This window comes from Crocuta crocuta, unplaced genomic scaffold (genome assembly GCF_008692635.1).
Source record: "Crocuta crocuta isolate KB4526 unplaced genomic scaffold, BGI_CrCroc_1.0 scaffold197, whole genome shotgun sequence".
Taxonomy (NCBI): Eukaryota; Metazoa; Chordata; class Mammalia; order Carnivora; family Hyaenidae; genus Crocuta; species Crocuta crocuta.
In genome coordinates this window covers 11,199,117-11,216,839 of record NW_027532002.1, presented here as the reverse complement: position 1 = coordinate 11,216,839, position 17,723 = coordinate 11,199,117, and the positions used below count along the sequence as shown (strand labels likewise).

General features: G+C 35.4%; 1 protein-coding gene across 2 annotated transcripts in view; it reads left to right on the top strand.

Moving 5' to 3' along the window:
- PALS2 (protein associated with LIN7 2, MAGUK p55 family member) overlaps positions 1-16,371 on the top strand; it is a 68,728-nt gene extending 52,357 nt beyond the window's left edge. For both annotated transcript variants that reach the window (XM_077775350.1, XM_077775351.1), the window contains 3 exons: positions 7,491-7,693; positions 8,685-8,813; positions 16,021-16,371. In XM_077775350.1, coding sequence (XP_077631476.1) covers positions 7,491-7,693; positions 8,685-8,813; positions 16,021-16,197 — 509 coding nt within the window. In that variant the 3' untranslated portion in view covers positions 16,198-16,371. The remainder of the gene's footprint in view (positions 1-7,490; positions 7,694-8,684; positions 8,814-16,020) is intronic.
- Positions 16,372-17,723: the final 1,352 nt, after the last annotated feature.

The following is a 17,723-nucleotide window of genomic DNA, read 5'->3' as shown; positions in this document are numbered from 1 at the left end:
TTTAGTTGTTTTTTTTTCCAAGAATAGTAAAGAGTGTATTGTTTTTTTAGTTTTTTTTTTCCTAAAAGCTAAATTATCTCTGCTTTCCTCCAGGTTACTTTTTCTGTTTATGGGGTGTTTGTGTGTGTTTTCCCTTTTATGCTAGAGGAGTTTTTCTTTTATCTACTGATCCTTGGCTTATGTACTTAAAAGTAAGTGTTAAAACTGGTTTGAAGCTCTATGTACTTGAGCAAGTCTTGGCAAATGGCTGAGCTTTATTAGATGGCCAAGGAGACAGGTATTTTTGGGGGAAGTAAAAAAGTAGACATAAGACATTTTTGAGGGGAGCTGTTAGATTTCTCCAGAGAAGAATATTTGGATATCCCTCTGCTGGGAGTGTTCTCTAACAGGATAGATAGGGAGAGGGTATGGATTGACCTCCAAATGCACAGTTATACCCCCAACTCCGATTTTTAGCTTCTTGCTTCAAAGTCCTCAGTCTCTTCAGTGTTCTGGGAGTAGCTCTGTAAACACTTTAGCTTATTCTTCTTTAATTTCTTTCAGTAATATTAGTAATTTTCAGTTTACAAGTCTTATGCTTTTATCAAATGATTCCTAAGTATTTTCATCTTTTTGATTCTATAAAAAGTCATTTCCCTAATTTCCTTTTCAAATTGTTTATTAGAAGTATATAGAAATGCAACTTACTTTTGTGCATTAATTTTGTATCCTTCAACCTTGCTGAACACATTATAATTTTTTTTGCAAATTTCTCAGGATTTTCTATACACAGGATTATGTCGTCCGCAAATATAGTGTTCCTTATTCTTTTATACTGGCTGTCATTTATTTTTTTCTTGTCTAATTGCCCTGATTAGAATCTCTAGTGCAGTGTGGAATAGAAGTGGCAAAAGTAGACATCCTTATTTTATTGATGATCTTAGAGGGATCCCATTCAGTCACTCATCACTAAGTATGATGTTATCTCTGGGGCTTTTGCAGATAACCTTCTTCAGGTTGGAGAAATTCTCTTCTATTTCTAGTTTATTGATTTTTTAAATTTTATCATGAGAAGGTACTGGATTTTGCCAAATGTGTATTCTTTGTTTATAGAGACTATAATATGATTTTTTTTTTATTCTTTTACATTAATTGTGTTCCTGGGGTAAATCCTATTTAGTTGTAGTGTGTAATCCTTTTTATATGCTTCGAGTGTCAGTTTGCTAGTATTTTGTCGACTATTTGTGTACCTATATTCATAAGAGATAGGCCTATAGATTTCATTTCTCATGATATTGGCTAATGTTGATAATTGTGGTAATTCTGGACTCCTATATTGAGTTGGGAAGTGTTCCTTTTTCTTCTGTTTTTTTGGAAGAGTTTATAAGGGATTGATGTTAATTCTTTAAATGTTTCATAGACTTTACCCTTGAAGCCATCTGGGGTTATTTTTGTAGGAGATTTTGACTACTGATTCTGTCTTGTTATTTGTTGTAGGTCTCCTGAGATTTTCTATTTCTGTTTAATCAGTTTCAGAATTTCTGCACCATCCATGGTAATATCCCCTCTTTTATTCCTGGTTTCAGTAATTTGATTCCTCTCTCTCCTTTTCTTGGTCAGTCTTTCTAAAGGTTTATCAATTTCAGTGTTCTTTTCATAAAACCAACATTTGCTTTTGTTGATTTTCTGTATTGGCTCTCACGTTGTTTGAATACACATTCATTTCGTAGTATCTTTACAGTTAGGTCACTCGACTAACTTTTTCTGGCAAGTATATAACTAACTGGTTTGTTGGATGGCTGAGCTCTTTGAGAGTACAGACAGGAAAGAGCTTTAATTTTCATCCAGTCACTGACTTCATACTTGCTCTATCAGATCTTCTTTTCTTTCAGCTCCCTATGAGATTCTGTAACTTTCTAGTCACTTTCAGTTATAAGAACTGTGTCATTTTGTTAAATTAGACTTTATTTTGGGTATGAAAAAAAGGCTACTCCAATTCAGAACTTCAGTGTTGCATCCATTCTCTATTTTTTCCTTCCTTACAATTCATTCCTGACCCTTGGCTTAAGACCTACATTATAAAGGGAGGGGTATAGTTTCTTCTATTAGTCTCCCTTCATATCCTGCTCTCATGCTTGTGGTTTTCAGGGTCCGGGCAGAAGTGAGGATAAAGGGCTGTCATAAAATCTTGCCTTTTGGAGACTGAAGTTCTGTATGTCACAAATGTCTGAGTACTGTCTCTTCCTTGAGGCCTATTTGTAGGTAGGTTCTTTATAGACTCAATAGAGACCTCCGAACTTTGCAGTTCCCTGGACAGGCATGAGACCCATGCCAAGCTCCATTCCCATATCTCATATTCTCTTTTGCTTGGTTCTCTACCCTTCATTTTGTCTTTCTTCTGTGCAGGATACCTTCAGAACAGTTCAAGCCAGACTATCTTTTGAATACACACACACACCCCTACACACACAGCCCACAGGGAGCTCATTCTTGCTTTGCCAGACAGCAGGAGTAAGGAACTCCACTGCTACGATATGTCATCATGGGCTTTCACAGTTCTCTGGGGAGAATTATTTTACCATGGGGTAAAGGAGAAGAAACTAGAGCATTCTGCCCTGAACCTATGATTAATAATCTTAGTGACTCCTTTCTGAATATATATTAGATAGAGGCAGGTGGGCAGGAGATCCTAGGACCGTGTTGGCCACTTTTTGGTAAACTCTGAAAAAGGAGGCTATAGATCCTTGGTGTTTTATCATCTACTTGGGACTTGAGGGATACTGTGCGACTACCAAAATGAAAAAAAAGCCTTATTCAGCATCTTGCTTATACATATAGAGAACACAATTAAAATAACTTCTAATCACAGAATTGTGACCATATTACTCATGTAAAGTTCACTTTTTTCCCTACTTAACAAGCTGTTCTTTCTTTTCTTCAAACTCCTCAAACTCTCAAACTTATCATTCTCACCTTTTTGTTCTTGTTGTTACCTCAGCATGGAACACTGTCTCCCAGATCTTCAAATGCCTGAATTTTACTTTTTATTCAGATCTCATCTTCAGAGGCCTTTACTGATCATTCAATCTAAAGTAGCCTCCCCAGTACTTAGTGGTTGTGTTTTAGCACTTAAATTCTCATTTGTTATTTGACTACTCACCTGTCTTCCCATTCAAGAACATATCCTGTGAGAACACAGAGCTACTCTGTCTTATGTACTGCTATTGACCCGGAATCTAGGATAGGGTCTGGCACATAGTATACAGCCAACAAATATTTGATGAATGAATGAATGAACGAACTAACGAACATATCATGAGCTTTTTCCCACAAGTCATTATATATGTGTGTGTATATATGTTTTGTGAATATATATTTTCAAATATTAATCCTATAACAGCATAAAGCAAACAAACCAATTCAGAAATGGGCAAAGAACTCGAATAGGAATATCTCCAAAAAAGATATACAAATGGCCAATAAGCGCATGAAAATATGATAAACACCACTAATTATTAGGGAAATGCGAATCAAAACCCCAGTGATATACCATGTTATACTCATTAGGGGGTAGTATTACATACTTTTAAAAAAAGAGAGGCATCTGGGTGGCTCAGCTGAGTGGCCAGCTTCAGCTCAGGTCATGATCTCACAGTTCGTGGGTTCGAGCCCTGTGTCGGGCTCTGTGCTGACAGCTCAGAGCCTGGAGCCTGCTTCAGATTCTGTGTCTCCCTCTCTCTCTGATCCTCCCCTGCTCACGCTCTGTGTGTCTCATACATTTAAAAAATTTAAAAAAGAAAAGATAATAACAAGTACTGGCAAAGATGTAGAGATATTAAAATACTTGTTTGTTACTGAGGAGACTGTAAAATGGCATTATCTTCTGTGGAAAACAATATAGCAGTTCCTCAGAAAAATAAACATAGAATTACTATATGATCTAGCAATTCAGCTTATGGGTATATACCCAAAAGAATTTAAAGCAGGGACTAAGATATTTGTATATGAATGTTCATTGCATTATTTACAATAACCAAGAGATAGAAATAGTTTAGATGTCCATCAGTGCATGAATGAGTAAACTGATATATTACAGATAAATGGAATATTATTCAGCCTTAAAAACGACTAAAATTCTGATCCATGCTGTCATATGGATGAACCCTGAAAACATTATGCTGAGTGAAATAAGCCAGGCACAGAAGGACAGATATTGTACAATTCCATTTGTATGAGATACCTAGAATAATCAAATTCATAGAGACAGAAAGTGGAGTAGTAATTACCAGAGCCTAGGGCAGAGCATAATGGGAGGTCAGTGTTTAATAGACACAGAGTTTCAGTATGAAATGATGAAGATGCTTTGGAAAATGGATAATGGTGATGATGGTTGCCCAGTAATATGAATATACTTAATGTCATTAAATTGCACACTTAAAATGTTTAAAATGATCAATTTTATGTTATGTCTAATTTACCCTGATAAACCTAAAAAAAAAAATCTTAATAGCCTCTTTATATTCCGGCATAGAAGTATACTGTTATTGCCCATTTATACAGTTTAAGTAGTTATTTTTATTATAAGAGATGATAAAGTGTGTATACATAAATCTAAAATATAAAGTTATTAGATGGATAGATATTTTAATTTCTTGATCTTAGTGCCAAATTAATTTCCAGAAAGATGTACTATTTTACCTTTCTTTAGACTATAATTTTAGTAAGGATTCAAATCTGAATTTTTATATGGAAAGATTTAGGTATCTCCATACATTAACTCTCATGTCTTCATATAATGTAGGTGTGTTTTACTTCTCTTAATACCATTCACATTTGTATAGCATCTAGCTTAGTTTTTTTTTTTTTTTTTACATCTCCGAATCAACGCAAAAAAGAAACACTGAAAAATTATGACAAGTTTGCTAATTCCTGATATATATAGTATTGTCAGATGGTATGGATGAGGAAGTCTCATAGGGAAGGAGGTAAATGCTGGCATTCTATTAAATTGATTTTTCTTTACATATTATTAAATGATCCAAAGATAAAATAGAAAAATATTATTAACCCAGAGGGATAGGCTACTTTATAAATCAAATTTGCTCTTTCACATTGACATCTTGAGTTTAATTAACAGCAACAACAACAAAAATGTTACTTTGTTGATTGTTTTCAGCAGCTGCAAAAATTTAGAATTTTGCCATACAATTAAATTCTAAGAAATCTCATTACTTGTTTGCTTACCATATAAACTTAAGGAATCATTTGTAGTAGTAAAGTCACTCTGTTCTAATTTTTCTGTTCTAGGAATGAAAAGGGACTTAAATATGTGGCAATATTGTTGGGATTTGTTAGATTTTTGTTTGGAGTTTTCACTAGAGAATGGGATTATCATTAGTATTCACTTGTAAACTAAAAACATTTTTGCCAAGAATTAAGATTTCCTTAACACATTGGAGATGGCAATGGGGACAATATATGTACCTGTACATATTTATTTCAAGTAGTGCATTCCCGTATACAGTTTCTCTGTAGAGCTTCACCGGAAAATAGTACTTTTCTGAAATTACATTCACAAATATTGAGCTAAGTCCTGGTATGTATTTATTTGAGGAGTTTAAAATTGCCTTAGAAGTTTTTATCCTACTATCTTTAGTGAGTAATTTCAGAAACCTTAGACATCATACATTTTTTTAATATGAAATGCTATCATAGCATCTTGAAGATCTTTAAGTTACTCCACACATGGGGAGCCTGGGTGGTTCATTCGGTTAAGCGTCCGACTTCAGCTCAGGTCATGATCTCACACTTCATAGGTTCGAGCCCTGCATCAGGCTCTGTGCTGACAGCTCAGAGCCTGGAGCCTGCGTCAGACTTTGTGTTTCCCTCTTTTTCTGCTCCTCTCCCGCTTGCATACTGTCTCTCAAAACAAACATTAAGAAAAAAAAAAGTTACTCCACAGTTGTCTGGGATCATCACCTTCAAGGCTGAGTGAGAAAACAATGGGAGAAGAAAGGGAGTCCTGTTCTACCTAATGACCTCATTTATGAGTTAGGTCCTTATTATTGAGCTTGAATTTGAATTTCATTCTGTTCTTATCAAAATTTTCTTGATGTGCTGTGTATATTACAAATAGCCAAAATACTGTCACCTTTTCATCTGGATTACTTTTTAATTGCGTGTGTTTGATGATCTCATCAGATATTCTGCATGTAAGTACTTGATTAGTAAAAGAATACTTTTTTAATATATGATCTAGTCAAAACCAGGTGAAGGCTAAACTGGAAAAATAACGAACACACAAAAATTACTTTTCTTTTTCCAAACTAGTGTTAACAGATTGGTAGAGAGTACTTAACTCCGCATCTTTGCAACAGTTGGAAAGAGAATATCCTTTCCTAGACTAGCCCAAATTTCAAAGGAGTTTATATCCCTGAAAGTATTCATAACTCTAAAATATCAGGCAAAAGGATCCTCTAAATTTTGACTTGGTCTATCCACTGTTATTCTCTCAGAAGAAAATAACTTTAGGTTAAAGAAGAGGAAGTTAATTAAAACATAATAACATCAAGTGTGACTATATCCACCACCGAGGTGCAAAACAAACAATTAACATTTCAGAATATCAGTAAGCAGGAAGCCCAAAGAAAAGTTTGGTGTTAGGGTGAGAAAAAGGATAGATAATTTGTGGGTAAAACTACATTTTAGAAGACTGATAATACAAACTAAAAATAGAATTTTGCTCACTTGTTGGGCAGTCAATTAGGAAATGTTCAAGCATAAAGAAAGAATGTAATTGATATTCCTTAAGGAGAAGGGGAGAGCTGGAAAAGATATTTATTTACAATATGCCTCACTTAGTAGGATTAACTATAATTAAGAATTTAAATTTAGGGCCCTGCTTCTACAAAATAATTTGGAGTTTCAAGCTGACTTTATAAAGCACATTTTTTAAAATATAAATTGTGTATGGGGGACTGCTTCTTAAAACAGTCCTGTAGGTCAAGGGTCAGCAAATTTTTTTGTTAAGTTTATTTATTTTGAGAGAGAGTGAGAGCAGGGGAGGGGCAGAGGGAGAGGGAGAAACAGAATCCCAAGCCGACTCCACACTGTCAGTGCAGAGCCTGATGCAGGGCTTGAACCTACTAACTGCCGAGATCATGACTTGAGCTGAAATTGGACACTTAGCTGACTGAGCCACCCAGGTACCCCATGGATCAGCAAACTTTTTAATTCGAGGACCACATAGTAAATCTTTTAGGCTTGGTGGGCCATCTACTCTCACAACTATTACATGATTGTGAAATGAATGAAACACTAGGTAATAAAACAAATGAGCCATAGCTGTGATCTAAGAAAATTTTATTTACAAAAATAAGAACCAGAACAGATTTGGCCATAGGCCATAATTTGCCAAACCCTGCACTAAATGGAAAAATCCTAAGCTACCTTGTACATCTTGGTCTTAATTTTAATACTTCTCTTTGTATACATTTTCAACATTATTTTAGTTACTTCGCGGAAACCAAGGGAAGATGAAAAAGATGGTCAGGCATATAAATTTGTGTCACGATCTGAGATGGAAGCAGATATTAAAGCTGGAAAATATTTGGAACATGGAGAATATGAAGGAAATCTCTATGGAACTAAAATTGACTCTATTCTTGAAGTTGTCCAAACTGGACGAACTTGCATTTTGGATGTCAACCCACAAGTAAGCTGCGTGGATTCCAAAGCTGTTTTAAAATTCTAATTCCTATGGAGGGTTTTGTTTGTTTGTTTTGTTTTACTTTCAGATTGTGAGGGTGGTGATAGAGAACGTTATCATGCATCCACAGCTCATTAAATACATTTCTGATCAGTTAGCCATTAGAGGCTTAGATAGCAATGGAACTTGATAGAAGTTTAGTATTTACTTACTTACTCAAGTAATATATAAATGCATGTGTTAGGAAATGTTAATTTTAAATTTTCAACAAAGTTGCAACATAAAGAATAAAGAGTTAAAGTCACAGCTCTTCCCACCCAATACACATGCAACATTCTCTTCATTCTCATTCCCTGTCTCTCTCACTGGCCCCTTTCCACCCTTCCACAATCAACCCAACCTAACTTCCCTACTCAGTGATAATTATTAATAGTTCAGTATATACCTTTGTCATTTTATATGCTTTAAATACAGATATAGCTATAATTTCAATGGGCCTATATTTTTATATAAATAGGAAATTTTACAGATTCTTTAGCCTTTTTTCATTAAACAGTATATCTTGACGATCTTTTCATGTCAGTTACTGGAGAGCTTTTGTTTTTAGTTCTTTATAATTGCATAGTATTTCACAGTACAAATGTATATTTATATGCCACTCTCAATAGACATTGAGATTATTTCTGCTTTTTCAATATTAACAGAAGTCTACAAGTAGCATATATATAAAGCATTTGTATCATTCTTGATGAGTTTTGGGTTACTTTCCTTTGTTTAAAAGAATTAAAGAGTAATATGACTAAAGTCAGAACACAGTTAATGGATCACTATTTTAGGAAAGCACTGTATGGAATCAAAAGGATAGAAGGGGGCAAGTATTAATTTACATCTGAATCCTTAGTGATAGGGCAGGTAGACTTTGATTATTTGGCATTAAAGAATAACAAAACAAATTCCAATCCCATCTGAATTGGTTTGTATTTGTTCTTCTACACAGGCCCTCAAAGTGCTGAGGACATCCGAGTTCATGCCCTATGTTGTATTTATTGCTGCTCCAGAACTAGAAACATTACGTGCCATGCACAAGGCGGTGGTGGATGCTGGGATCACTACTAAGCTTTTGACGGTGAGTAGTTCTTTTCAGGCTAACAATAGTATTTTATTCCTAAGATTTTTTTCTTTTGGACACATTTAATTCTAATCATAGTCACAAAACAAATATACTATATGATATATTACAGAATAAAAATTCATTCATGAGATGTAACTAGGATCTGGGACAGTGTGGCTTTTATTTAAAAATCATTGATTGTTTTATTTTAAAATACAAGTTTAGGAGTGCCTGGGTGATTCAGTTGATTAAGCATTCAACTTCAGCTCAGGTCATGATCTCATGGTTGAGTCCCACATAGCACAGATCCTGCTTTGGATCCTCTGTCCCCCTCTCACTGCCCCTCTCCCACTGTTTCTTTCTCTCTCCCTCGCTCTCGCTCTCTCACTCACTTGCTCAAAATAAATAAATAAACTTGAAAATAAATAAATAAATAAAACACCAGTTTGCTTCCTCTATGTAAGTGAAATGGAACAGTACTAAAATATGCATATTAATCCAGCTCTCGTTTTACCAGTGAGGAAAAGGGGCTCCAAGACCATTAACAAGCATATTCCTCATAAGGTTTACTACTGGTAGTACTTTCTGACTTTTAGTTTTTCTTAAATGTTTTTTGTTTTTCTTCTCTCTCTTTTCATATTATGGGAAATTTAAAATATATACAAAAGAGGAGAAAAATGAACTCCCATATGCCCATCACCCAGCTTCAGTAATACATGGCTATTTGGGTTTCAGTTAGACCTCTCTTCATTTCCTCCCTTACTTGAATTATTTTAAAGCAAGTCTTTGACATGTTAACAGTAAATACTTCCCATATCTATCTCTAAAAGATAAAGATTAAAAAAATTTTTTTTAATGTTTATTTATTTTGGGGGCAGAGAGATAGATCATGAGTGGGGGAGGGAAAGAATGAGAAGGAGACTCAGAATCTGAACCAGGCTTCATGTTCTGAGCTGCCAGCACAGAACCTGACGTGGGGCTCGAACCCACGGACCACAAGATCATGACCGAAGCCGAAGTCGAACACAAAAAAATTGATAAGAGCAACTTCATTTTTTAATATTTAGTTATTTTGGGGGGAGAGCGTGCAAGTGGAGAGACAGAGACTGAGAATCCGAAGCAGGCTCCATGCTGTCAGCACAAAGCCTGATGTGGGGCTCGAACCCACAAACTGTGAGATCATGACTTGAGCTGAAGTTGGATGCTCAACCGACTGAGCCACCCAGGAGCCCTGAGAGCAACTTTTAATATCATCAAATATACCATCCATATTTGAATTTCTCTAAGAGTTAGAACTTTTTTACAGTTGATTTGTTCAAATCAGATCCAAACAAGATCAACACATTTCATTTACTTGGTATCTTCTAAATATCTTCTCCCCACCCCCCCCACCCCCCNGCAGTTTAGTCAAGGGATAACTGACTTACAATAAACTCTACATACTAAAAGTATATTCTACGTACTAAAAGTGTATCACTTGGTAAGTCTGGGCATATGTATATACCCATAAAGCTATCAGTCAGGAGAATAGACGTGTTCATTACCTCCAAAGATGTCCTTGTGCTGCTTCAGAATCCTTCTTTCCCATCACATCTACCTCTTCCCACACTGTTGCTGATAAGCCTTGAAATCATATAGTGTTAGTCATCTTTGTTCTTTTTCAGGTTTCTCTATGTCTCTACTTCACTTTTTGAATATCTGAAATATAGTTATAATAAGTGTTTTCATGTCATTGTATACTAATTCTGACATTTGTGTCCGTTCTGGATCAGTTTGACTTGAATTACTTTTCTTCTCACATTGGCCGTATTTTTCTGCTGCTTTCAGACATTGTGAGCTTTGTTCTGAGATGCACTTGTTGGGAAACAGTTTGTTACTTTCAGGTCTTGCTTTTAGAATGTGTTAGGTAAGACCAGAACATTTCTTGATCTGTGGCAATTATTGCCCACCTTGGAAGCAAGAACATTTGAGGACTCCTCCAAGTGGTTTGTGCATCAAGGTTTTTTGTTCTGCCTGATGAGAAGAGGTCCTGTTCCTGACTCAGCTTGAATACCTGTCATTTCTTCTGGTGGTTCTTTGGTGGCCTCAGGTAGGTTTACCCTGCCCTAAGTGGTATATAACTGAATGCTGGAAGGGAGTGGGGCTTTGCAACTCTCTGAAGTTGTCTCTCCATGCTGCTGTTATGTTCAGGTATTCTGTCCTGAGAATGCTTACGCCCTTGGTTTCCCTGGGCTCTCAGTTCTGGCCCAACTCAGAATGTTGGTAGTCTTTTCCTGGGCTCTACCTTGTGTGTTACGGCCTAGGAAGTCTCCCAAGACAGTAAGCTGGGGTGGTCATAGGTTCACTTCATTTGTTTTCTATTTCTCTGAGAGATCAGCCTTTCATTGCCTCATGCATTATTCTTAAAAACTGTTTTTCCGTACATTTTGTTTTCATTGTCAGACAAGAGGGTTAGTCTGATATCTGTTACTAGATCTTAGCTGGAAGCAGGTATCACTTCACTCTTTTCTAATCTGTAAAATCTCACTGCTTCCCTCCCTCTCCTCTCTTGTAACCTTCTAGTTGTTCAAAAAATGGAGTCAGTTATCCTATGGAGTGCTCCAGAGTCTAGATTTTCACCAGTTCTGTCCCCATTGTGTCATTTCCCTCTACTCCTTCTATTTACTATGAACTAATAGAGGCTTGATCAGATATAGGTTCACTTTTATTTCCCAAGAATAATTGATAAGTGATACGTCTCATTTTGTTACATTATGAGGCATATGAAGGGTTCTCTTTTTGTGATAAGAATATTCAGTGGGTTCAAATGTCCTTAGCCTGATTTATAAAGTAGTAGGTTTTTATCTAATGATTTCAGCAAGTTTTATTCATCTTTGCCTTGATTTTAAGGATTGTGAAATGGTAGTATTCAGTTTGTCATTCTTTATGAATTTATAAACTAGAGTTCTTCTAAGAAATAACTTTTCCTTATCAACTAGTTGATTACTCTGAAATAGAGTTCACATAGGAAGGTCAGAGTATATGTTGATACTTTCCTTTTTATGGATCAGCCTTCAGAATAGTGGATTTGTTCTGTAAGAGCCTGCAGAGGCAACAGGTGATCAAATAAGGTTTGTTTTTAAGTTTCATTTTGAGCACATGATATGAGCTTTTGATGAGGTTACTCTGTTGCAGTTATAATTCTTACTGATGCTCAAATTGTCCCATCATTGACCAGTAGGAGCTTATTCAAGTTGGCCCTTGAGACCTTATTTCATGAGCCCACTAGTCTCAGTTTCTTTGCTATCGGGTATGATGGATATTCCAGGCTCCTCTTGTACATTCCCTGTTCTAGGCCAGGTATCAGCTGTTTCTTCAAGAAGCTCTGATTCCTTTTAGGGTAAGTGGTGTTTTAAGACCATAATACTAGGGGTGTACATTGTCACAAGATTGATCATTGTTTCTAGGTATACCTTTCAGGTAGACAGCTATGATACATGTTTTTCTGTTGTATGTCTGAAGCAAACTGTCGTGATACTTCTCATTCACATTCAGAATTACAAGGTTTTTATTTAACCTCTTATATATATAATATATATATATCGCCACTTCCCTACACTGAGTATTCCAGTTTCAAAAACACTGGGAATGTTAGACTTAAAATAGTCACATAATTGCTCATTTGCTCTATACCACAGTACACACACAGCAGCATGAGAATAAGTATACCAAGACTGACTACAGGGTGTGATTACCGGGCACTGGTTTTTTTTGTTTTTGTTTTTGTTTTTGTTTTGCCCTTAGGGTTTATCCCCTGAATATATACAGTCAAATCACTGTTTAAAGTCCCTTGAAATACTTCCTATGTACTTAGATAAATTACTCTTTTTTCCTTTTAATGTTTATATATTTTGAGAGAGGTGGGGAGAGAGAATCCTAAGGAGGATTCATGCTCAGCACGAGCCTGACACAGGACTTGATCTCATAACTGTAAGATCATGACCTGAGCTGAAATTGAATCTTAATGACTCTTTTCTTCCTAGTACAACAAACTGTTCCAGGTTTTCTTACACATTTATTGGCCCCGACCTGGAACCAGCCATCCAAAACACCTGGTTCCTTTTAGTGGGAAATGGTATTTAGAGATAATATAGGTGCTAAAGTTGTGCATTCAACTTAGTGGCTTATTATTTCTAGGCCTTTTCAGTGGCCAGATGTAGGAAATGTATTTTCCTTTTTCAGAAAACACACATATTAGTTCAATTTCATAGCTCCAATTTAAACTTTAAATTATTTTACTTGACTCTATATTTCTCATTTTTCTTATGCTGAAAATCTTGGTTCCTGATAACATTAACATAATTTCTTACTGTATATATAAACTAAGAACCTGCTATATATATAATTTCTGAGTAACAGTATCAGTATGAATGTCAACAGTATGATTATTGAAAACTTTTAAGTTTTGAGCTTTTAAAAAAGTTGTTCCTAAGATCTATTCGACTGGGTATTATTTAATTTTAATGTTACTGAAATAATCCCTTTGTGGTTAAACCATCAATTTAGAACATTGGTTTATTTCATTTTGCTTTTGATTTTCAGGCATTGCTGTTTTTTTATGTGAATTTAATTTTGTTGTATCGTTCTATGTATTTAATATTTCTAAAGTAAATCTTAACAGAAAAATCTAGCTTTTCTCTGCCCTCTACACTCCCACCTTCAAAGGTAGCCATTTTCACTATTTGTTTTCAATATAAGCAAGTATGTATATGTGTGTATCCTCCCTTTCCCCATTTCTTACAGCTTATTATACAGTAGTCGACCTGCAGTATAGTCTAGAGATCCTCTATGGCCATATATAGAGAGGGGTTCTTTATTTTTTTTTTTCCATCTGTATGGTGTTCTCTGCTATTGTTACATGATTGTTAATGTCATAAAAAAAATCTTTTTTAATTTAAATGAACCAGATTGCTAGTGACTGTAATAGGTAAGAATTATTTTCAAAGCGAATTATGGCTGTTTACACATCTATCATAAAAGATATTTTTGGGGCGCCTGGGTGGCTTAGTCGGTTAAGCGTCCGACTTTCGCTTAGGTCATGATCTCGCGGTTCGTGGGTTCGAGCCCCGCGTCGGGCTCTGTGCTGACTGCCAGCTCAGAGCCTGGAGCCTGTTTCAGTCTGTGACTCCCTCTCTCTCTGACCCTCCCCTGCTCATGCTCGCTCGCTCTCTCTCTCCTAGAAATAAATAAAAAATATTTAAAAAAAAAAATAAAAGATATTTTACTTGTTTCAAAATGATTTAGAGATGTCACTGATGTTAACTAAAATATAAGTAGTAGTGTCCCTCAGGCCTAGTTTGGAACCCATTTGTCTCTCTACACTTCCCTTTTAGGTGTTTTTACCAAATTCTTTAGCTTATGTACCATTGTTACATTGATGATTCCTGGTTCATGTACAGATAACTCTGACTTGCATAACCTATTACTACCCAGCACTTAGCTATCTCCCAAAACATCTTAAACTTACCATACACAGAGTATAATATTTTCCAAAAAAAATTATGCTCTCCCTATTCCCACCCCCCAACTCTGCATTTTATACAGTTGCTTCTTCCTCATCTTGATTCATTTACCTCACTTTTCACATTCATAGCTAATCCTGATGACTTTGTCACCAAAATATATTTCCAGTCTGATGTCATTTCCATCTATCTTTCTCCATCACAAGCCAGAGATGCCTTTCCATTGCATGTGGGTCCTCCACAACCTAGTCTGTACTCCTCTCAATGTATCACCACGACCCTTAGTCCTTCTGTCCATCCTGGCCTTTCAATATCTTAAAATGCATCAGGGTCATTTCCCTCCTAGATTTTGCATTGCTATTTCCTCTGCCTGGAATGCTCTTTCCCCCCACTATAGTTCTCAGTTTAAATATCATTTACTCAATGTCTGTAATCATTCTTTCTAAAGTAGAATTCTGAAAATTCTTTGTTCCTGTTTGGTGTCTTATATAGTACTCATTACAACTTGGAAGTTTTTATATTTATTTGCCCTTTATCTGCCTCCTCCACTCTGTCTTATTCATTTTTCTATCTATAGATAGTGAAACATAATAGACACCTTAATAGGAACTCTTAATATTTGGAGAAAATATAGAAGGAATGTGAAATTCCAAAACAGTTGCAATTTAATGAAAAGCTTTACTTGTTCATGCAGAACCCATTACTTATTTATTCTCCCACATTATTCCAAAATATTTTACAAAATACAAACAATGCTAGCTAAACATATAAATGTTTGTGTGAGTATATATTGGTGGAGGTGGGGAATATGTGGTTAGTCTTCAAAATATATTTCTAAGATTCTCTTTTCTAGAAATAGGCAGCAGATTTGGCTTTGAGCTTAATAGTCACTGCAGAATGGTTTCCATGATCTACAGAGCCTATAAGATAAAAATCTTTTGAACTCTTTCCACCATCTTTCTGTGCTGCTATATTGGTGTGCACGAATGTCCTGGCAGAGGATTAACAGTGCTGAAAGGAGAGGCAGATGCCAGGTTCTTATTAGACCATGCTCCAAAGGCATTATCCATTTTCTAAACTGTGATGATGAAGCATGGTTACATTGGCAAATTTGAAATCATTCATGATCATAGAGCTGGGAAAATTGTTATGAACCTCATAAGGAGTCTAAACAAATGTGGAGCCATCAGCCCTAGATTTGATGTACAACTCAAAGATCTAGAAAAATGGCAGCATACTCTCCTGCCCCACCAGTTTGGTTTCATTGTACTGACTGCCTCAGCAGGCATCAAGGACCATGAAGAAGCAAAACAAAAACACAAAGGGAAAATTCTGTGATTCTTTTCTAGGATGTATACATATATGCAAATTTTTAAAAAATCATTTGAAGAGGATGGATGCTATAGTTGAACTAAAAACCTGAAATAATTCTTTTATTACCTTAGAATTCACTCTGAGTTTATTATCAATAGTTGTTTAATTAGGAATATTTTCCTAAAATCAGTGAAACAGAAGATACAGAATACTCACAAAGCAAACATGGACTCTGCTGTAGAGACTAGGTTATCAACAGATGGTAATGCCTTTTCAACACTATATAAATTAGATTTTGAGAATTATTTTAAAAAGTCCAATGTACTTAGTTCTTATATTCACTTTGGTGTTTGAGCAAGTAAATACACCTTATGATAGAAACATTTCCTTTTGACACTCTTTGACAGGACTCTGACTTGAAGAAAACCGTGGATGAAAGTGCACGAATTCAGAGAGCATACAACCACTATTTTGATTTGATCATCATAAACGACAATCTAGACAAAGCCTTTGAAAAACTACAGACTGCCATAGAGAAGCTGAGAATGGAGCCACAGTGGGTCCCAATCAGCTGGGTTTACTGATGATTCAATAAGGTTAAGAATGGAAATAAAACTTTTTAAAAGTGACTGCAACAAATAAGCCTTCTACTGAGAAAATACATGCACAGATAGACAATATCTGCCAAGTTTAGGCATTTTTATTGTGTAGATTGAAATACCAGTACACTATTCTGAATTTTTATATAAAATGTGGTTGGGAAGGTGTACTAATATATAATTTATCTTAATTTTTCTAACTTTTTATGGATAATATTTCTATTCATACCACATAAAGAAATGCGTTGAAGCATTTTGTATATGTTTTGATTTAGTACCCTTGCCTTTTTCATCAAAGGAATTTTCAAACCCTTCATTCTCACATTGGTCTCCCATTTTCACTGTGATAATGAATACTTGAAATAGTTTTGTAAAGCTGTCCTTTAGTTCAGTATTACCTAGTGAAGGGTCAGTTACTCTTATGAAGAGAAAACAGTAGTTATTGGCCTTCTTTCCTAATACAAGTTCTTACAGAAGCAGAACTGTAATGTCATTGTCATCCAAGGCTGACATTGAAAATCTGCTTAACACTACATGATTTCATTATTTCAGGGACAGATGGCTATCCATTCTAATTTAAACAGATATATTGGGCTTTTTTCCTTTCATTTCTATCTTGAGGGGAAAAATGAAGAGCAATACTTTGCACTCTCATTTGTTGCCATGATAGGCTAATGCTAAATGAATGTGTCCCCAGCAAGCAAGCCCATTCAGGCTGAGAGAGTGCCTTATCCTGTAACACATAAACTGACACAAAGTTGATTTATTTTCACATGTAGAAATTTGACAAAAATGACCTACCGCTTTCGACAAGTTTTCTTTAGGATATGGTCAGCAAATGTATCATGCCTCTACAAATTTTTATGATACTGCTTCTCAGTTTGCAATTGGGAGTTTTGTGAACAATCAGGTGTGCTTTTTGAAGGGTGATGTGATTGTTAGAATATTTGTTAAATCTGTTGTGTTGAAAGCCAAATCCATTGAACAATTGATGAGATTTAGAAATAACTGTCAGCTGTTTCATCTATATGTAATATGTAATTATATAATATGTACATTGTATGTATTATATAATATTTGTTAAACAAGATCTCATATTTTATATTTCTCTTAGGAAATGCACTTTTTTGTTTAATGATTAGGAAAACAAAACAGCTCCCCTCTTTTAGATGCATTAACATAATCAGATTTTTAAGATTCACCTCCATTAGTATCTTCCTTTAGGATTCTTGGATGGTATAAATATAAAACATATTTAGACGTAGCTCATCATTAAACTAAATTAGCTATGTTTTATATTGCTGCCAGCCTTTCACAGGAACAGTATTCACACTTAAAGGGTTAGGTGCTTAAATATTAGTGGTCATCTTTGTCTGTGGTAGGCATCAGGCACCAGGCTATTGAATTTGTTTTCTCCTCAGCAAAGTGGTCACATGGAATGCCAATGGGAGTGCTTAGAGGGAAGAGAAAATACATGGCAGTAAGCAGTTATGTACACATTGCTTTAAATC